At 40.3% G+C, this 16,068-nt stretch overlaps 1 protein-coding gene across 1 annotated transcript in view; it reads left to right on the top strand.

The window, feature by feature from the left end:
* Nucleotides 1-14,079, top strand: part of VANGL1 (VANGL planar cell polarity protein 1) — a 95,429-nt gene extending 81,350 nt beyond the window's left edge. Inside the window, exons 7-8 of the mRNA XM_030203891.1 lie at nt 2,839-3,073; nt 11,266-14,079. Of these exons, the coding sequence (XP_030059751.1) occupies nt 2,839-3,073; nt 11,266-11,526 (496 nt within the window). The 3' untranslated portion in view covers nt 11,527-14,079. The remainder of the gene's footprint in view (nt 1-2,838; nt 3,074-11,265) is intronic.
* Nucleotides 14,080-16,068: the final 1,989 nt, after the last annotated feature.

The raw sequence follows: 16,068 nt of genomic DNA, 5'->3' as shown, positions 1-16,068 counted from the left end.
TGGAATGTTGCGACTTCCTAGCTCCAGTTGACAAATGATTAACGTGCACAGGTGCAGATGTCAGGAGTATGTCAGAGGAATCCAATGGATTTTGGTCTACTTTTGTGCTTGTAACAGCCTTAAATATTTTTCTGTTATCGGTCATGTCTATCAAAATATGGCAAAAAAAAAAAAAAAGAGAATGTGATTGCTGGTTGGTTCCGATATCAGCAATTGTGGCTGGAATAATATGAACAACGTCCCTTCAAGGATTTCTTTAATCTTCTAGGCATGGATCTAGCTGTTCAGAGTCCTTGGTCTGACACAATTGGAATACAACAGTCCTTTGACACACAAAATCCATTTTGATGCCACAAGCCTTCAATGCAGGCTCAGTCAGGCTAAGCTTTGTGATACACGTAAAATGATGGCAGGGCTCTGCTCCACATATTACACTACCATAATTAATAATTCTGTTAACGGACCAAAGAAACTCTCTTCTGTCCTATCTCATCTAATCTCTGCCAGTCAGGAGGAACTCACATTGACACTCTCAGCTGAAGATTTAACCCAGTCTTTCAGCTCTAAGGTGTCAGTAATATAGTAGAGGTTGCCCCTTAGTTTCATTGCATTGAGCTCTATCAAGCTGCCTCTGCTCCTTCCCTTCTACAGCAGGGCCTGGCTCTATCCCACAGAGCTCTCCTGGCTTTTCCTCTATGCTACTTAAGACTGTGGGTGGCCTTGCCTATGTCACATGTTCTTTCTTGATGATGTTTTAACTTGGTCACATTCTTCTCTGAAAGTTGATCTTCTCTCAGAGCTGCTACTTACCTTTTGAATTCTATTCCATCTTCACGGTTCAACATCTCCCAACATGGCCTGATCCCTTTGGCTATACTGATTCTACCACTTGGACATCTTGAAGAACAACAGTTTCTAATTACAACCAGTCTCTAATTTGAGTTACTTGACCAAATTCACAGAAAAGCTGGTCTTTCAGCATATTCAGCATGCTGAACAGTCTCATATTTTACATGCACACCAGTTGGGTTTCCAGCCAGGCCTGGAAACTTGTGACAGCCTTATTAAATGAGCTCCAGGAAAGAGCTCCCTCAATCTATCTGCAGCTTTTGACCTGGCGGACCATGATTTGTTGACCATGTTGGCTAACACTTTCTTTTCTTCTATACAGACCCGAATACTTAGACATGGCTAACTCCATTGCGGTCTGATTGCAGTCTCTGACTAGATGAACAAGAACCACCATGTGCTTAACCAAAACTATAACTTCCTGGATTACTGGCTAGTCACTATGCTCTTCCTTAGCCTCTATGATGTTGGTTGACCAATCACTGTGGTGGATCTTTATAAATACCTCACTGACCATCAACTTTCCTTTGATCCACAAGCTGCCACAGTAGTAAAAGCAGGTTTCTTGGCCTTGCAACAGTTCTGTGCAATGCAATACCACTTTGCTTTACACCCTGATAGCTTCCCGGTTCAATTACTATAATATAGTGTACAGTGGTATTGACCTCACTCTGATTAAATAACTTCAGTCAATTTAAATACAGCCATTAGAATTCTGTGTCATGTTAGGACATTACGCCATTATTGAATCTATCCACTACAGGATATAGTTTAAAATTTTCTCTCTAGTACAGTGTTATACATTAGAACTCTTCTTAGGTTCCTTAATTTTTCCAGCCTGCTCCTTGCGATCATCTCGCAATTGTCATTTCTCTGTCCCTTCCATCTTGTGAACTCAACTTGATACTATAAGACATGGTGCCTTTTACTGTACTGCTCCAGATCTCTGGAATGTTGTACCAACTCTGCTTTGTGCACAATCACCCTATAAGATGTTTAGGAATGCCTTTAAACCACTCTTTCACATGGGCGTTTTGAGGATTGGCTGGAACCAATGAGTCCCAGTAGGAAGTGGGTTCTGTGCCTGTGACCTTTCTACGTCTTACCTGTACTTGACCATTCAACCCTTTCCCTTCAAGTATGCCTGTGATGTGATTTTCTGATTCTTTTCATCTGTTATTTCCAGTCTGCTTCTCTAGCCTTCCGAGATCAGATTGTTTCTATATGAGTCAGGAGCTGTTTGCACTGAGTGCACACACATGACTTTTCACCAACTCAGAGATAATTATTTGTGTTGCACTTGGTGCAAAAGCTAGATAGCCTCCATCTCATTGCTAGACTGCTGTCTGCATTTTAGTGAGTTTTTTTTAGTTAAAGTTGCTAAGGGAATTTCAATAATTTATCCTAGTTTAAGTTTACTTCTCAATAAACTGCAAGGGTCTAGAATTTATCTATTGCTAAGGGCTAATCACTAGTTGATTAAATCCCCAGTTAAACTCTATGGTGAAAAATTTCTTTCCTGTCTTAATTAACTTAAAATCCTTTTCCTCCAAGTTTTAACACAGGTATAATTTCCCAGCAGGTAAGTACTTGCATGTGCAGATTCCTTACCAGCAGCAGCAAGTTCTGTCTCTGTACTTCTTCAGGATTATGAGTCAGGCAGTGGGATTCACATTTTAATTCTTCAGGTTTTGACCTGTGTGTGCTAATATAGGCTGTAGTGGTGCACCCAGAAGTAGGGGGAGGGCAGATAGGTTAGGTAGCCTGACTCTTCATTACACTGAAATGTATACAAGTGATAAAGCATGCAAGTTACTCAAATTTACTGGGAACTTGTCAGTTGTTTGCACGTGAGATCTGCAACAAGTTAATGATAGGTTGGTCGTCTTCTTTGAATATCATGCAATGCCTTTATTCTCTGTGTACAAAGATAGTGGTTTCTCTTAGCAGTATAGTTCTCCAAAGCATTCACCATTTTGCCCTTGACAGGCTAGTGGTTGCAGTGGAAGAAGCTTTCACCCACATCAAGCGTCAGGAACAGCAGCAGCAACAGAAGGGCACAGGTGAGGTGATGGACCCTCGGGAGGCAGCACAGGCCATCTTCCCTTCTATGGCAAGAGCACTGCAAAAGTATCTCCGTACCACACGGCAGCAGCACTATCACACTATGGAAAGCATCCTGCAGCACCTCTGCTTCTCCATCACCAACAATATGACGGCAAAGGTACTTATAGGCCATCTACCCCTGAACCAGTTGACACTGGGCTCTCCTTCCTTACAGGCTGCAGGTACAGAGAAGGGCAACAAAAATGATAAAGGGGGCAGAACAGGTTACGCCTATAAAATGTGTGGCGTGGAATGCCCTTTGAAATAGTTCTATGAATAAGGGGTACTGCATGAAGCTAGTAGGACATTAAACAGGTTCTCTGATTTGTTTTATTAACTCAGTGAGCAGTTAGGAAGATGAGATTCCAAGAGCTTTTCTAAACCCTTTGGAGAAGCAGTTCATATGCCATTCATTAGCCTGATAGTTTTGGGAAAGCCACCTCTCACCTCTGGGTTTGAGCAGTAGAGAATGGATCTAATCTTTGTGATACTGCTGAGTTTTTGTGATCTGGATTAGCCACTATCGGACACAGTGCTGGACTTGATGAACCTTTGGTATGACCCAGTATAGAAAAGAAAGGGAGTAGGATGTCTGGCACTTCCAACCGAAATAACAAACAAGGAGTCAGGCCCAGTCCAATCCAATCTGGTTTATTGCAGTAAATGCCTCTAAGACTTGACACTCCTGCCTGTGTCAGGAGTTTATAAAAACATTTACATATATATCTATATGAGTATTACATCAAGACGTAAAGTTGCATAAATTGACTAATAAGGATGACAGTTTAAAAAAATATTAATGATATGTTTACACAGAAAAAGTGTCAATACTAATGATGTTTACATAGAGAAAAAAAGTATGATGTGACTATACAGATAAAAATATATAATGTCAAAAAAAACAACAAATATTAAAAGTGAAGGATCCATAACAAAACCAATGAATTAACAGTGAAGTGAAAACATTAGATTTCAATGAAATACAAACTTGTAGGGAAGATTATTAATATGGAAATGTAATGTTCATTAATACATATAAAAGAGCAAATGCAACATATCAAAATTGGCCAATCCTGAAAGATAGGTAATGATGGAAGATTATGCAGAAGCCCAAAAACTTGAAAAAAATGGTGAGATAATACAACTGCTTTACAGTACAAGCACAAAATAAAGAAAAAGAGAACTGACCTGTGATGGTATGTTGTTCAGATGTCAGGTGTTAGAACAAAGGGCCAATAGGGGTTCTTTGTATATAAATCAAACACGCCTAATAAAGAAGAGAAAGAACATTGGAATTGTATCATAGTGCTGTGAACCTGATAAACAGAAATACTGTATGTGTATAAAAGAGGAGCACTCTTTGTATTAGAGAAAGGCACTTGATAAAAACAGAATTGTAGGAAATTAGAATGAATGTGGCATAAAGAGTCTAATGACCTAAATAAACGGAATTGGAGGAATGCAGTGAGAATATATAAAAAGGCTATTGGGGAGGCAAAGCCTGTTGTTCATATATAATTGATAGAGATGTTTCCAGTTCGAGCAAACTCTTGTCATATAATAAAAGATCTTACTAGGAGACGCTGCCTAAGGCTTCACAGTTGACAATTTGTTTTAGGTCAAAGATAGAGAAACTTCAGTTAAAGTTAATAACTCAGCCTATATCTGGATATCATTACACAAATATTTGTTTAGATACTGATATTAGTTCAGGATCAGATTCGTACAGCAGATATGATTTGGTGTTCTTTCCCACCAATATTGATAGAAGATCTTGACAAATTGGTTCATAAATTTTCCAAATCACACTGTATATTGAGTAATTGCCTTGCATAGTTTGATGAAATTTGCACCAAGGGTTTTTAAGGATATTTTATTGTGATTTGAATCCTGTTTGCAGCTGGTGAATTTCCCAGTAATCTTGGTAAATTTGTTCTTACTCTGATAAGGAAAAATCTAGCCATTTCACCATCAGATGTAACCAATTATAGGCTGGTCGCCTCTATACCATATTTTGTTAAAATTATGGAAGGACTCGTTACTAAATATCTAGATAATTATTTGGACCAATTTAGTATTCTGCACATTTCTCAATCAGGCTTTTTTGCTTTATATAGCACGGAAACATTATATACATTATTTATGATGATCATGTTTAAATAATGCGACTGGACTTGTCTAGCGCATTTGACTTGGTTTGTCATGATGTGCTTTTACAAAAATTAGATGGTATTTGAATGTCTGGCAAAGTATTGAATTCAAAGGTTTACTTTCTTATAGATTCTATCTGGTTAAGATGCAAGGTGTGCTTTTAGAATGCTGGTCATCTAGCTGTGGGGTCCCTCAGGGTTCCCCATTATCACCACTATTTAATGTGTTATCATTGGGTTATTCACTTGAAAAATTGGATATCAGGCCTCTATATATGCCGATGACATCTTTTTTTTTTCTCAGTTAAATCTACTCTAATGAAATCTTACAAAAATATCTCGGTGTATGTCTTTTATTGGTGCTTGGATGAAGAAGAATTTTCAACTTAATAAAGAGAAGACCAAATTCTTGCTGATTGACAAGAACGTCATAGTTGATGATAAATCCACATTTACAGTAGATAATACAGTTTATACCCTAGAAAGTACAATCAAAATCTTAGTTGTTATTGATTGTAGGCTAACTGTGGCGAAACAGATAAGGGGGTCTTTTACTAAAGCTTATATCGAGTTATCTGTAGCAGGGCCCATAGGAATAAAATGGGCCCTGCTGCAGATAACTCGAGCTAAGCTTTAGTAAAACACCCCCCCCCCCCCCCCCCCCCTAAATCATTTAACAAAGGGATGTTTCTGGGTAATGCAGAAACTAAGAAGAATCAAGAAAATATCTTGACCAGGAGCAGTTTAAATTGGTTGTTCAGTTATTAGTTCTAAGTATATTGGACTAATGTAACATAGTTTATTTGGGGGTGTCAGAACCTCTTAAAGCGATTACAAATGATGCAAAATAATGCGACCCACTTAATTTTTTTTCTTTAAACATTTCTACTCATATTACTTGCATTTTATTCAATTACTCACTGGCGCCTGGTTGAAGCCTGCTTGGTATCTTATTGTTTAAGATATTAAACGGTGATATCCCTGGTTATATGCCAACATTCATATGTAGGCTTACTTTTAACAAGGTCTCAATATGTAAACTTTTCCTAGCTCTAAGGGTGTGTGTTATTGTAAAATATTTCAGACAGTATTTTCCTACAAAGCAGTCAGTCATTCTCTGGTCATTGTTCTTGGATGTGATTAGATCTGTATTTAGTTTTGACCTCTTCAAGACAGCAATGAAAACTTATCTATTTCAAAAGCATGTATTGGGTATTGTTAATAACTAATGCATTAATGTATGATCCTAGATCTGAGATTTTCAACCTTTTTTATCTCACGGCACACTGACAAGGTGCTAAAATTGTCAAGGCACACATGAGGTTTTTTTAAGATATATGTCCTCTCCGCCCCCTTCTCGCCCTGCCTTGCCCCCTTGAGTTGCTCCCCTCCACCAACACACACACACACTTAACTTTAAAAAAAAAAACCCCACTAGTCTATAATATTATTTGATAAAGACAAGATAAAAATTTAAGAGCTCCTAAGAAACGAGAAAAAAAGGAAGAAAAATCCAGTAGGCAACTGCAGAAGAAAGAAGCTTCAGCAACAGCTTTGATTGACACTTAAGTTACCTTGACCCTGAGAAGAAAAACAATTTTTGGATGTCTCTGACGCTGGTGCTTTGCGCAAATGTGAAAACTAAGCATGCGCAGAGTCCCTGCATCGGTGGCTCAGGAAGCAGCTGCTGACCGCCGAGCTGTGCTTAGGGAGCTCCTTGGCATCTTCGGAGACATCTTCAGCTCGTAGGATTTGGGAATCCATGCCAGCCACCATAGCCACTGAGAGTCCCCCTGCACACCTGCAGACCATCCATGGCACACTGGTTAAAATTAGCTGTCGTGGGATGTATGATCTGGCACTCTTTATGTAATCTGCTTAGAACCCAACTTTGGTAAAAGCAGAGTGTAAGAACTGTAAAAACAGATTGAGATCTCAAAACCAAGGGCATTGTGAGGGTTTCTCGTCGCTGTGAGATCTTAGAAAGACTGACAGTGCCATAAAGATGAAACAGGAAAATTGAAGAAACAATTTCAGATTCACACTCATCTTCTCTTTTCTCTGCATTCACGGCGGAACTCTGCTCTGTCCATCTGGATAATTAATATGCACAGGCGTGGCTTCTCACGATTTGGAGCCAAATTTTAAATCACTTCTGTCTCTGCATCAGACTTCTCACTACTTTTGGCAGAAAACAGACTTCGCTCTCACAATCTTACTGTTTGAAGCCTTCCACAGGATAATGTGTTAGTCTATTTTTATCCATGTACACTGCTTTTTATGGTCTGCTCTTACGGGCTGATTTCTATCCGGACTCAGTTTTTGGTCTCTGTTTGGCTCTGATTTCTGAACTCTGGCTTTGGTCTCCGTTTGGCTCCAATTTCTGAACTGGTTTTTGATATTTTTTTCAGTACATGTTTCAAGCACATATATATTAGCAATTTTAATGGCACTTTTGTATTTTAAAGTTTCTTTATGCACAGTGTGTTTTCCAGTGCATCTCCATTAGCGCCTCTTTATTTTTCCTGTCAGATTTTTAATATTCCTTATGTTTCTCCATGCATATATGCACTTTTTTAAACTCTTGGTAACCCTCACGATATCGCTGCATTTAAATGTCCTTATATACACATAGTATTTGCATCTTTTAGCTTGATTTGACTGCACTGCTGTATTTTTCAGCCACTTCCTGTTTCACTGCCTCGTTTCAGTAAATTTCATGCATGTATTCTTCAATTTTCCTGTTTCATCTTTATGGAACCATCAGTCTTATGATCTCAAAGCACTGAGAAACCCTCACAGTACCATCGGTTTTGAGATGTTTGGTTTTATGACGTGCAAGTGCCTTTCTCTTATACAGAGACCCATTTTTTTTATACACAGTGTTTTGTTTATCAGGTTCACGGCACTATGGTACAATTCCAATGTTCTTTTTCTACTTTATTAATTGTACAGTGGTGGAAATAAGTATTTGATCCCTTGCTGATTTTGTAAGTTTGCCCACTGACAAAGACATGAGCAGCCCATAATTGAAGGGTAGGTTATTGGTAACAGTGAGAGATAGCACATCACAAATTAAATCCGGAAAATCACATTGTGGAAAGTATATGAATTTATTTGCATTCTGCAGAGGGAAATAAGTATTTGATCCCCCACCAACCAGTAAGAGATCTGGCCCCTACAGACCAGGTAGATGCTCCAAATCAACTCGTTACCTGCATGACAGACAGCTGTCGGCAATGGTCACCTGTATGAAAGACACCTGTCCACAGACTCAGTGAATCAGTCAGACTCTAACCTCTACAAAATGGCCAAGAGCAAGGAGCTGTCTAAGGATGTCAGGGACAAGATCATACACCTGCACAAGGCTGGAATGGGCTACAAAACCATCAGTAAGACGCTGGGCGAGAAGGAGACAACTGTTGGTGCCATAGTAAGAAAATGGAAGAAGTACAAAATGACTGTCAATCGACAAAGATCTGGGGCTCCACGCAAAATCTCACCTCGTGGGGTATCCTTGATCATGAGGAAGGTTAGAAATCAGCCTACAACTACAAGGGGGGAACTTGTCAATGATCTCAAGGCAGCTGGGACCACTGTCACCACGAAAACCATTGGTAACACATTACGACATAACGGATTGCAATCCTGCAGTGCCCGCAAGGTCCCCCTGCTCCGGAAGGCACATGTGACGGCCCGTCTGAAGTTTGCCAGTGAACACCTGGATGATGCCGAGAGTGATTGGGAGAAGGTGCTGTGGTCAGATGAGACAAAAATTGAGCTCTTTGGCATGAACTCAACTCGCCGTGTTTGGAGGAAGAGAAATGCTGCCTATGACCCAAAGAACACCGTCCCCACTGTCAAGCATGGAGGTGGAAATGTTATGTTTTGGGGGTGTTTCTCTGCTAAGGGCACAGGACTACTTCACCGCATCAATGGGAGAATGGATGGGGCCATGTACCGTACAATTCTGAGTGACAACCTCCTTCCCTCCGCCAGGGCCTTAAAAATGGGTCATGGCTGGGTCTTCCAGCACGACAATGACCCAAAACATACAGCCAAGGCAACAAAGGAGTGGCTCAGGAAGAAGCACATTAGGGTCATGGAGTGGCCTAGCCAGTCACCAGACCTTAATCCCATTGAAAACTTATGGAGGGAGCTGAAGCTGCGAGTTGCCAAGCGACAGCCCAGAACTCTTAATGATTTAGAGATGATCTGCAAAGAGGAGTGGACCAAAATTCCTCCTGACATGTGTGCAAACCTCATCATCAACTACAGAAGACGTCTGACCGCTGTGCTTGCCAACAAGGGTTTTGCCACCAAGTATTAGGTCTTGTTTGCCAGAGGGATTAAATACTTATTTCCCTCTGCAGAATGCAAATAAATTCATATACTTTCCACAATGTGATTTTCCGGATTTAATTTGTGATGTGCTATCTCTCACTGTTACCAATAACCTACCCTTCAATTATGGGCTGCTCATGTCTTTGTCAGTGGGCAAACTTACAAAATCAGCAAGGGATCAAATACTTATTTCCACCACTGTAAGTGTTGAGTTTATATGCGAAGAGCCCAATTGGCCTTTTGTTCTAACATCTGACATCTGAACAACATACCCACACAGGTCAGTTCTCTTTTCCTTTCCCTTTATTTTATGCTTGTACTGTAAAACAGTTGTATTTTCCAAGTTTATGGGCTTCTGCATTATGTTTCATCATTACCTTGCAGGATTGACCAATTTCAATATGTTGTATTTGTTCTTCTATTTGTATTAATGAACATTGTGTCCCTATTATTAATCTTCCCCTACAAGTTTGTATTTCATTGAAATCTAATGTTTTTATTTCACTGTTAATTCATTACTTTTGTTGAGGATCCTTCTCTTTTAATAGTAATATTTTTGTTTTGTTTTTGATGCTCTTTATCATATATTTTTATCTGTATAGACACATACTTTTTTTTCTCTATGTAGACACATAAGTAGTGGTGACTTTTTTTGTGTGTAAACATATGCTTAATATTGATTTCTTTTAAATAGATTCCTGGCACAGGCAGAAACACAAAAACACAGCACACTGTCGAGTCTGAGGTAGTGTTTTTTTTTTTTTTTTTTTTACTGCAATAAACCAAATTGGATTGGACTGGACCTGATTCTTTTTGTTCATTTGGTTGGAAGTGCCATCAGACACCCTACTCCCTTGCTTTTCCTTGTGACTTTCTGTAGTGGTGTTGGGTTCCTCCACTTTGGTGGTGTTTCCCATGACCCAGTATGGCACATCTTATGATGATATGAGATCAGTTTGATTCTCCTTATATATGTTTGTTTGTTTGTTTGTTTGATGTGATCTTCAACTAGCCATTTAGCCTCACCTACACTCATATGGAAGGCATGTTCTATGGAAGGCATGTTCTATGGAAGGCATGTTCTATGGAAGGCATGTTCTTATCGGGCAAGTGATCTTGTACAGTGCAAATGGCCCTCAAGTAGTAAATGTGCAATTACTTTTGAAGCTGATTGCAGTGTGGTTTGAGGGTTTTGTACCCAAAACTGTTAGAGCGTTGTATTCACACAAAGAGATCTGTTTGAGCAAGTGATAAAAGAAATGGCTTCACACTAGTTAATGACCCCAAGAGATGTCACTTTTCCCCAGGATCAGTGACTAGCCAGTAGATGCTTTTTTGGCGTTCCTATTTTAAATAACATATGTACCTGATGTTATTGAAAATATGGGGGGTTTTAATATTTTTTTTCTAAACTGCAGACCACTTGGTTCATGTCTAACTTGGAAAGCAATTTTGAATTGTCCAACCAAATTCAGACTTTGAAGAAGTGGTTTTATGGTGAAAAGTGTTTTCATATTGTTAATGAACTCATTGGTGGAATGACACTTTGTTCCACTTTGATTGTATGATAGATCCCCATTTCAAAAGTCTAGGTGGCAGAAATCTCCACAGCAAACCTGTGTTTTCAGCACTGCACAAAGAGGGCAACGAAATTAACTACTCCACAACAAAAATGAGATCTCATCACAATTTAAAATTGTTTTTGAAAACCTTTGAAGACAGCCTGTAAAATCTGTAATGTATTATAGAGTTTCTGATCTCTGAAGTACTGATCTCTGTCCTTCTTTCTCCCTCTCCCCCACCACCCCACCCAAAGGCATTTCTGGAGCGGTATCTCAGTCCTGGTCCCACGCTGCAGTATGACCGAGAGCGCTGGTTTGCCCAGCAGTGGACACTGGTTAGTGAGGAGGCAGTCACCGGTGGCTTACGGGATGGCCTAATATTTGTTCTCAAGTGCCTGGACTTCAGCCTAGTTGTCACTGTGAAGAAAATCCCCTTCATAAAGCTCTCTGAGGAGTTTGTTGACCCTAAGTCTCACAAGTTTGTTCTGCGGTTGCAGTCAGAGACCTCTGTTTAACAGCAGACAATGGAGGGAAGGATGGGGGAGTGTCTCTATTCTGGTTTTCTGCAGCGTAAACTGACCCTCTTGTGAATCAGTCACACAGGGTGAAACCCAATTGCCTGCACTTTAACTGGAAGGGGAACTCTTTCCAGGCTACTTTGTCCTGTAGGATACTGCTAACAAAACAGGGGTACCTTGAACTGAGAGTTCTCTTCTGTCTTAGGAGGAGAAGGGGGGAGGTAACCTGTATCTTTGCCTTACATTTGTTGGGGTCCTCCTGCACCAGCAGCCCTCAGTCCTTTACTTAGGCACCTTCTTGAGGGCAAATCTTACAGCTTTACTCACATTATGTGTCTCTAATGTCCAACACACATTTGCCTTCCTGATAGTTGGGATTTGGGAGACATAGGAAGAGGATGGGGAGGTGCAATAGTGCTTAAACTGTCCATTGAGATTCATAAGTCCTGTCTTTGTCTCTGTGAGTCTCTTTGGTATTGCAGAAATCTACGTGTCTGTGTCTTTCCTGCTGGTTTAGTTACATTTACTACACATCTAACAGCAGTGAAGCTTTGTTTATTCCATTCAAGGACCACTAGAATCCATTTGTAGCTTGTGTATGGGAAATCAGCTTTACCTCACACAGTTGGCGCTGGAGTAGTTGATAAGCAGGGTCTTAACAAGTTAATGTTCCATGCTAGCCATGTTTAAACACTAATGTGCCCCATAGATTTCATAGGCAGTAGAATGGGGTGGGCCAGTTGGGCCATGGTATAACCAACTTATTCTCCACTCATCACCATCTGGGGAGCTTGGGGAGCAAAGGTTGGTTTATTTACCCTTCTAATCTCCTCAACCAAAACGATGTAACACTGGGTTTATTTGGTTAACAATCAGCCCACTTATAAGTATTCTTCTCTCCAGCACTTATCAGATACCCAAGTACGCTCTCCTTGCAATGGTTATCTGATCTTCTGGTTGTCGGTCACAGCTGACTGCAGAGAATTATGAGAGATGGGGAGGGAGCTTCCCTCCCTCTCTGCATTGGGTGTGGCAGAAAAATGGGATTTTACAGCAATGCTGGCTTTCACATGCAGAAAGACAGGGCTGGAAAAGTCTCATTTTTCAGAGGAAGACATGGCAGTTATACAAATGGTTAAAAAAGAAAAAATAGGGAGGTTGCGCCATCCCATTATATGAATGGCTGGCCCTGAAACTTGGGGGTGGGAGGCTAATGGGAAGACTATATATCTCTGCAGTGCATGGCATATTAGGAGTTAACATCTGTGTTCCTCCTTTTCCACATGCTGATTCTGCTCTGCCCAGTAGATCCTGCAACAGCCACCATCCTCAAACTGCTTTGGGATAGGGGAGGAGCAGTTTGGTATCCCTCTTTCTGTACCTGTTCTGCCAGGGTTGACCGCTTGAGAATTGGGTCACTTCAGGTTGTAGGTGCTGGACCTTTCCTGGTATTGTCTGAAATGTCCTGCCGTGTCTGTGATGGTATCAAATGTCTGTCTGTCCTCTGTGTTGTGCAGCTCTGAACATCCTCGCCAGGACCCCCAGGTACCTGTGTGCACTCTTTTCAATTAATTTTGCGGCAGGATTCCCACGTGATTATTCCTGCAATACCTTTCTTAAGGGCTGGTTTTAGTGTCATATTGTTTTGTTTTAATTTTAAAGCATCTCTAGTTTACTGTTTTGCATAAATTATGTGGCTAAATGGAGAAAGATGCACTGTTGCACATGCTGAAAGCATTGCAGTATTCCAGGCCAAGTGCCTTGAATAGTGGGAGCAGTCTCTTTCCATGGCCTGAATACCTATCTGGTAGGTTGGCGTGGAGGGAGCTAGCCTGAAGGCCCAGCGACTAATTCTTTGTATTCCTATACAGGGAAGACACGGGTTTTGACACTCTTGAGGGGCTTTGTTCCTTAGCCAGCATGAACTGAGAAGCAGAGTTGTGGTGACAACAATCTCTTGCCAAGGAAGTAGGCTCTGTTCTGGAGCGTACCCTGGTGGGTAGCCAGAGAGTATGTAGAAGTGTTTATCTTCTCAATCGGTGGTTCTGAACCTGGTCTTCTGGACACTCAGCCATTTGAGTTGTAAGAGAGTATCATCAAGAATAGACATGAGATCTGCATGCACTACCTCTATTTTGTGCAAATCTGTGTAATGCCTATTTATTTTGGATATCCTGAAAACGAAGTAGCTGGGTGTCTTCTGAAGATAGAAGTTAAGAACCACTGCTCTAAATGGGGGGGAAGGGAGGAAATGAGCTTAAGATGGATACAGAGCCTCCGTTTATCTGTCTCAGTCTCTGACTTGTGCTTTTCTGTGGGAAGGGTACTCTGAGAGACAGTGCTGCAGAGGTTTTGGGTGAATGGGAAAAAACAAAATAGGTTAAATATGTGCCATGGAGGGAGCTATTTTGTTTACTTATGATCTCCGTTAAGCATCTCTTCAATATAAGGTTGCTAGTGGACACACTTTGCTTGCACTTTACTCTTCTTCAGGGTGCCCATGTGCTGCATGTATACAGCAAAAAGGAAATGGCACCGTTGACTGGAAGGTATAAGTGGAAAATTTTAAATTTTACTTTAATTGTATTTTTTGTTGCTGTTGATGGGATTATATTTAGGGAACCATGCATCTCACCAATGATATTACCATGTAACCAAAGGACTCTGGGAATGAAAAACAAATCTGGGGGCTAGATTATCTGTTAGTAAGGAGATGGGATTTTGGTTGCATATTGGAGTAGGTGGTGGTAGGGTTAAAGAAGCAGCCTGAGGTCATGGAGGATCCCTAGCTGCTGCTACTAACCAACCCTTCTGACTTTCCTGTGGAATCACATTGGTACTTCCTGTGATGCTGGCTTCTTTTCAGTGTGGGTATTCAGAACTGTTGATCACCTTGAAGTTGGGAGAGCATTGATACCTGGGTCAGCTCTGATCTTTGCTACAATATACTCACACACATTACTTTTAGGAGATTTTTGGTGGTTGTTATACCCCAGAAAGCTTCCCAGGACCAAAGAGAAACTGCAACTGGGTCTTTACTGGGAGTTTAATTCCTGTTACAGGAGCTAGTCTTTTAGGAGAGACTATAGAGGAAATATCTCATATTTAATACATTGTATGCCCCATCTCGGCAACACCATCTTTCTGATAGTCTACTGTATTTATAATAAGTGGAATTGGTGGCATTATACCACATATACAGGGCTGGGGTGGTGGTTGTGGGTTTTCAAGCTGCTGTCACATTTCTTCTGAAGTCAGTGTTGATTTTTATAACTGGGGCCATCTCACTGTTACCTGTTAATGACCCCCCTCCTTTTACTGCGCTGTATGGACTGATTTTTTTTAAATATGTATTTTTTAATATGCAAACTAATTTAGGTGGACAGTGTCATGTTCCATGTATGACTTGACACTACCAGCGTCTTCCTGCCTGAGTTCCTTTAAAACCGGGTAGCTGGGTCTGGTGTCTCTTTTGATTGCAAAGTCCTATGTTATTAACAAGTGTGTGTAGAATAGTCCTGTGTTCTGTTACAGACTGGGTTATGTTGAATTTTTACATATTTTTAACAGATCTTTAAAAAAAAAAACATTTTACACATTGCATATTTGTACAGAAAATAAATGGAAAAGAAGAAGTCTACCCCTAGAGTTTGCCTATTTTTTGTTAATAATCTTTTGACCCTTGGTCATATGTTTCTTTTTAACATTTGAAATTAAATCTTATCTTTATTTTATAGTTTTGTAACTTCCACACGGGGCACATGAGCCTTGGGATGGGGTCTACTGAGTTACTGGAGAAGAAACACTCTTAAAGAATTCTTTAACACAGGCAAGTTTCCCAAGAATCATGACTTGAAGCGCTCATACCAAGTCCTTTGCTCATTGAAAATCCAAGACCTCGACAAGGACCACTTTTTTTCATTTGCTGCTGCTTCAGTAGGAGGGACTCCATTTCTTCTCCTGCACATAATAAGAAGCAGTAGGTGAAACAAATGGCTCTTGTTGAGGTCTTGGATTTTTAATGTGGAAAAGACTTGGTAAGAGCGCTTCATTTATATATTTTGACATTTATACCCCACGGTATCCCAAACATACTCAAGTTCAGAGTAACTCACAATAAATAAAACAGGCAAAGTTAACAATACCATAAACAAAATATCAAGAGCAGCACAAATAAAATATAAATAAGAACTAAATAATAGACCATTGATGGCCAGTTACAATCGAACACACTCAATTGGTAGAAACCTCTCAAAAAGGAAAGTTTTCAGTCTTTTGTGAAATACCAAGTAATCAGGCTGACCCTTGATCGCCATTGGCAGTGAGTTCCACCGTAAAGTCTATAGGGTGAACCGACTTATAACGCCCTCTCTTGCAATCTGGAAGATGAAGTCTAAGGTTGTATTGCATAGGTGAATAGTTATTAAGGGCTGCATATAGTCCGATGACATGCCATATAATATTTGAAAGAGAAAAACACATAAAAATAATCCTGGCTTTATTGGGCAGTCAGTGCAGCTTGCATAATAATGGAGTAGC

This window comes from Microcaecilia unicolor, chromosome 5, assembly GCF_901765095.1.
Source record: "Microcaecilia unicolor chromosome 5, aMicUni1.1, whole genome shotgun sequence".
Classification (NCBI taxonomy): Eukaryota; Metazoa; Chordata; class Amphibia; order Gymnophiona; family Siphonopidae; genus Microcaecilia; species Microcaecilia unicolor.
This window is presented reverse-complemented; position numbering and strand designations above follow the sequence as displayed.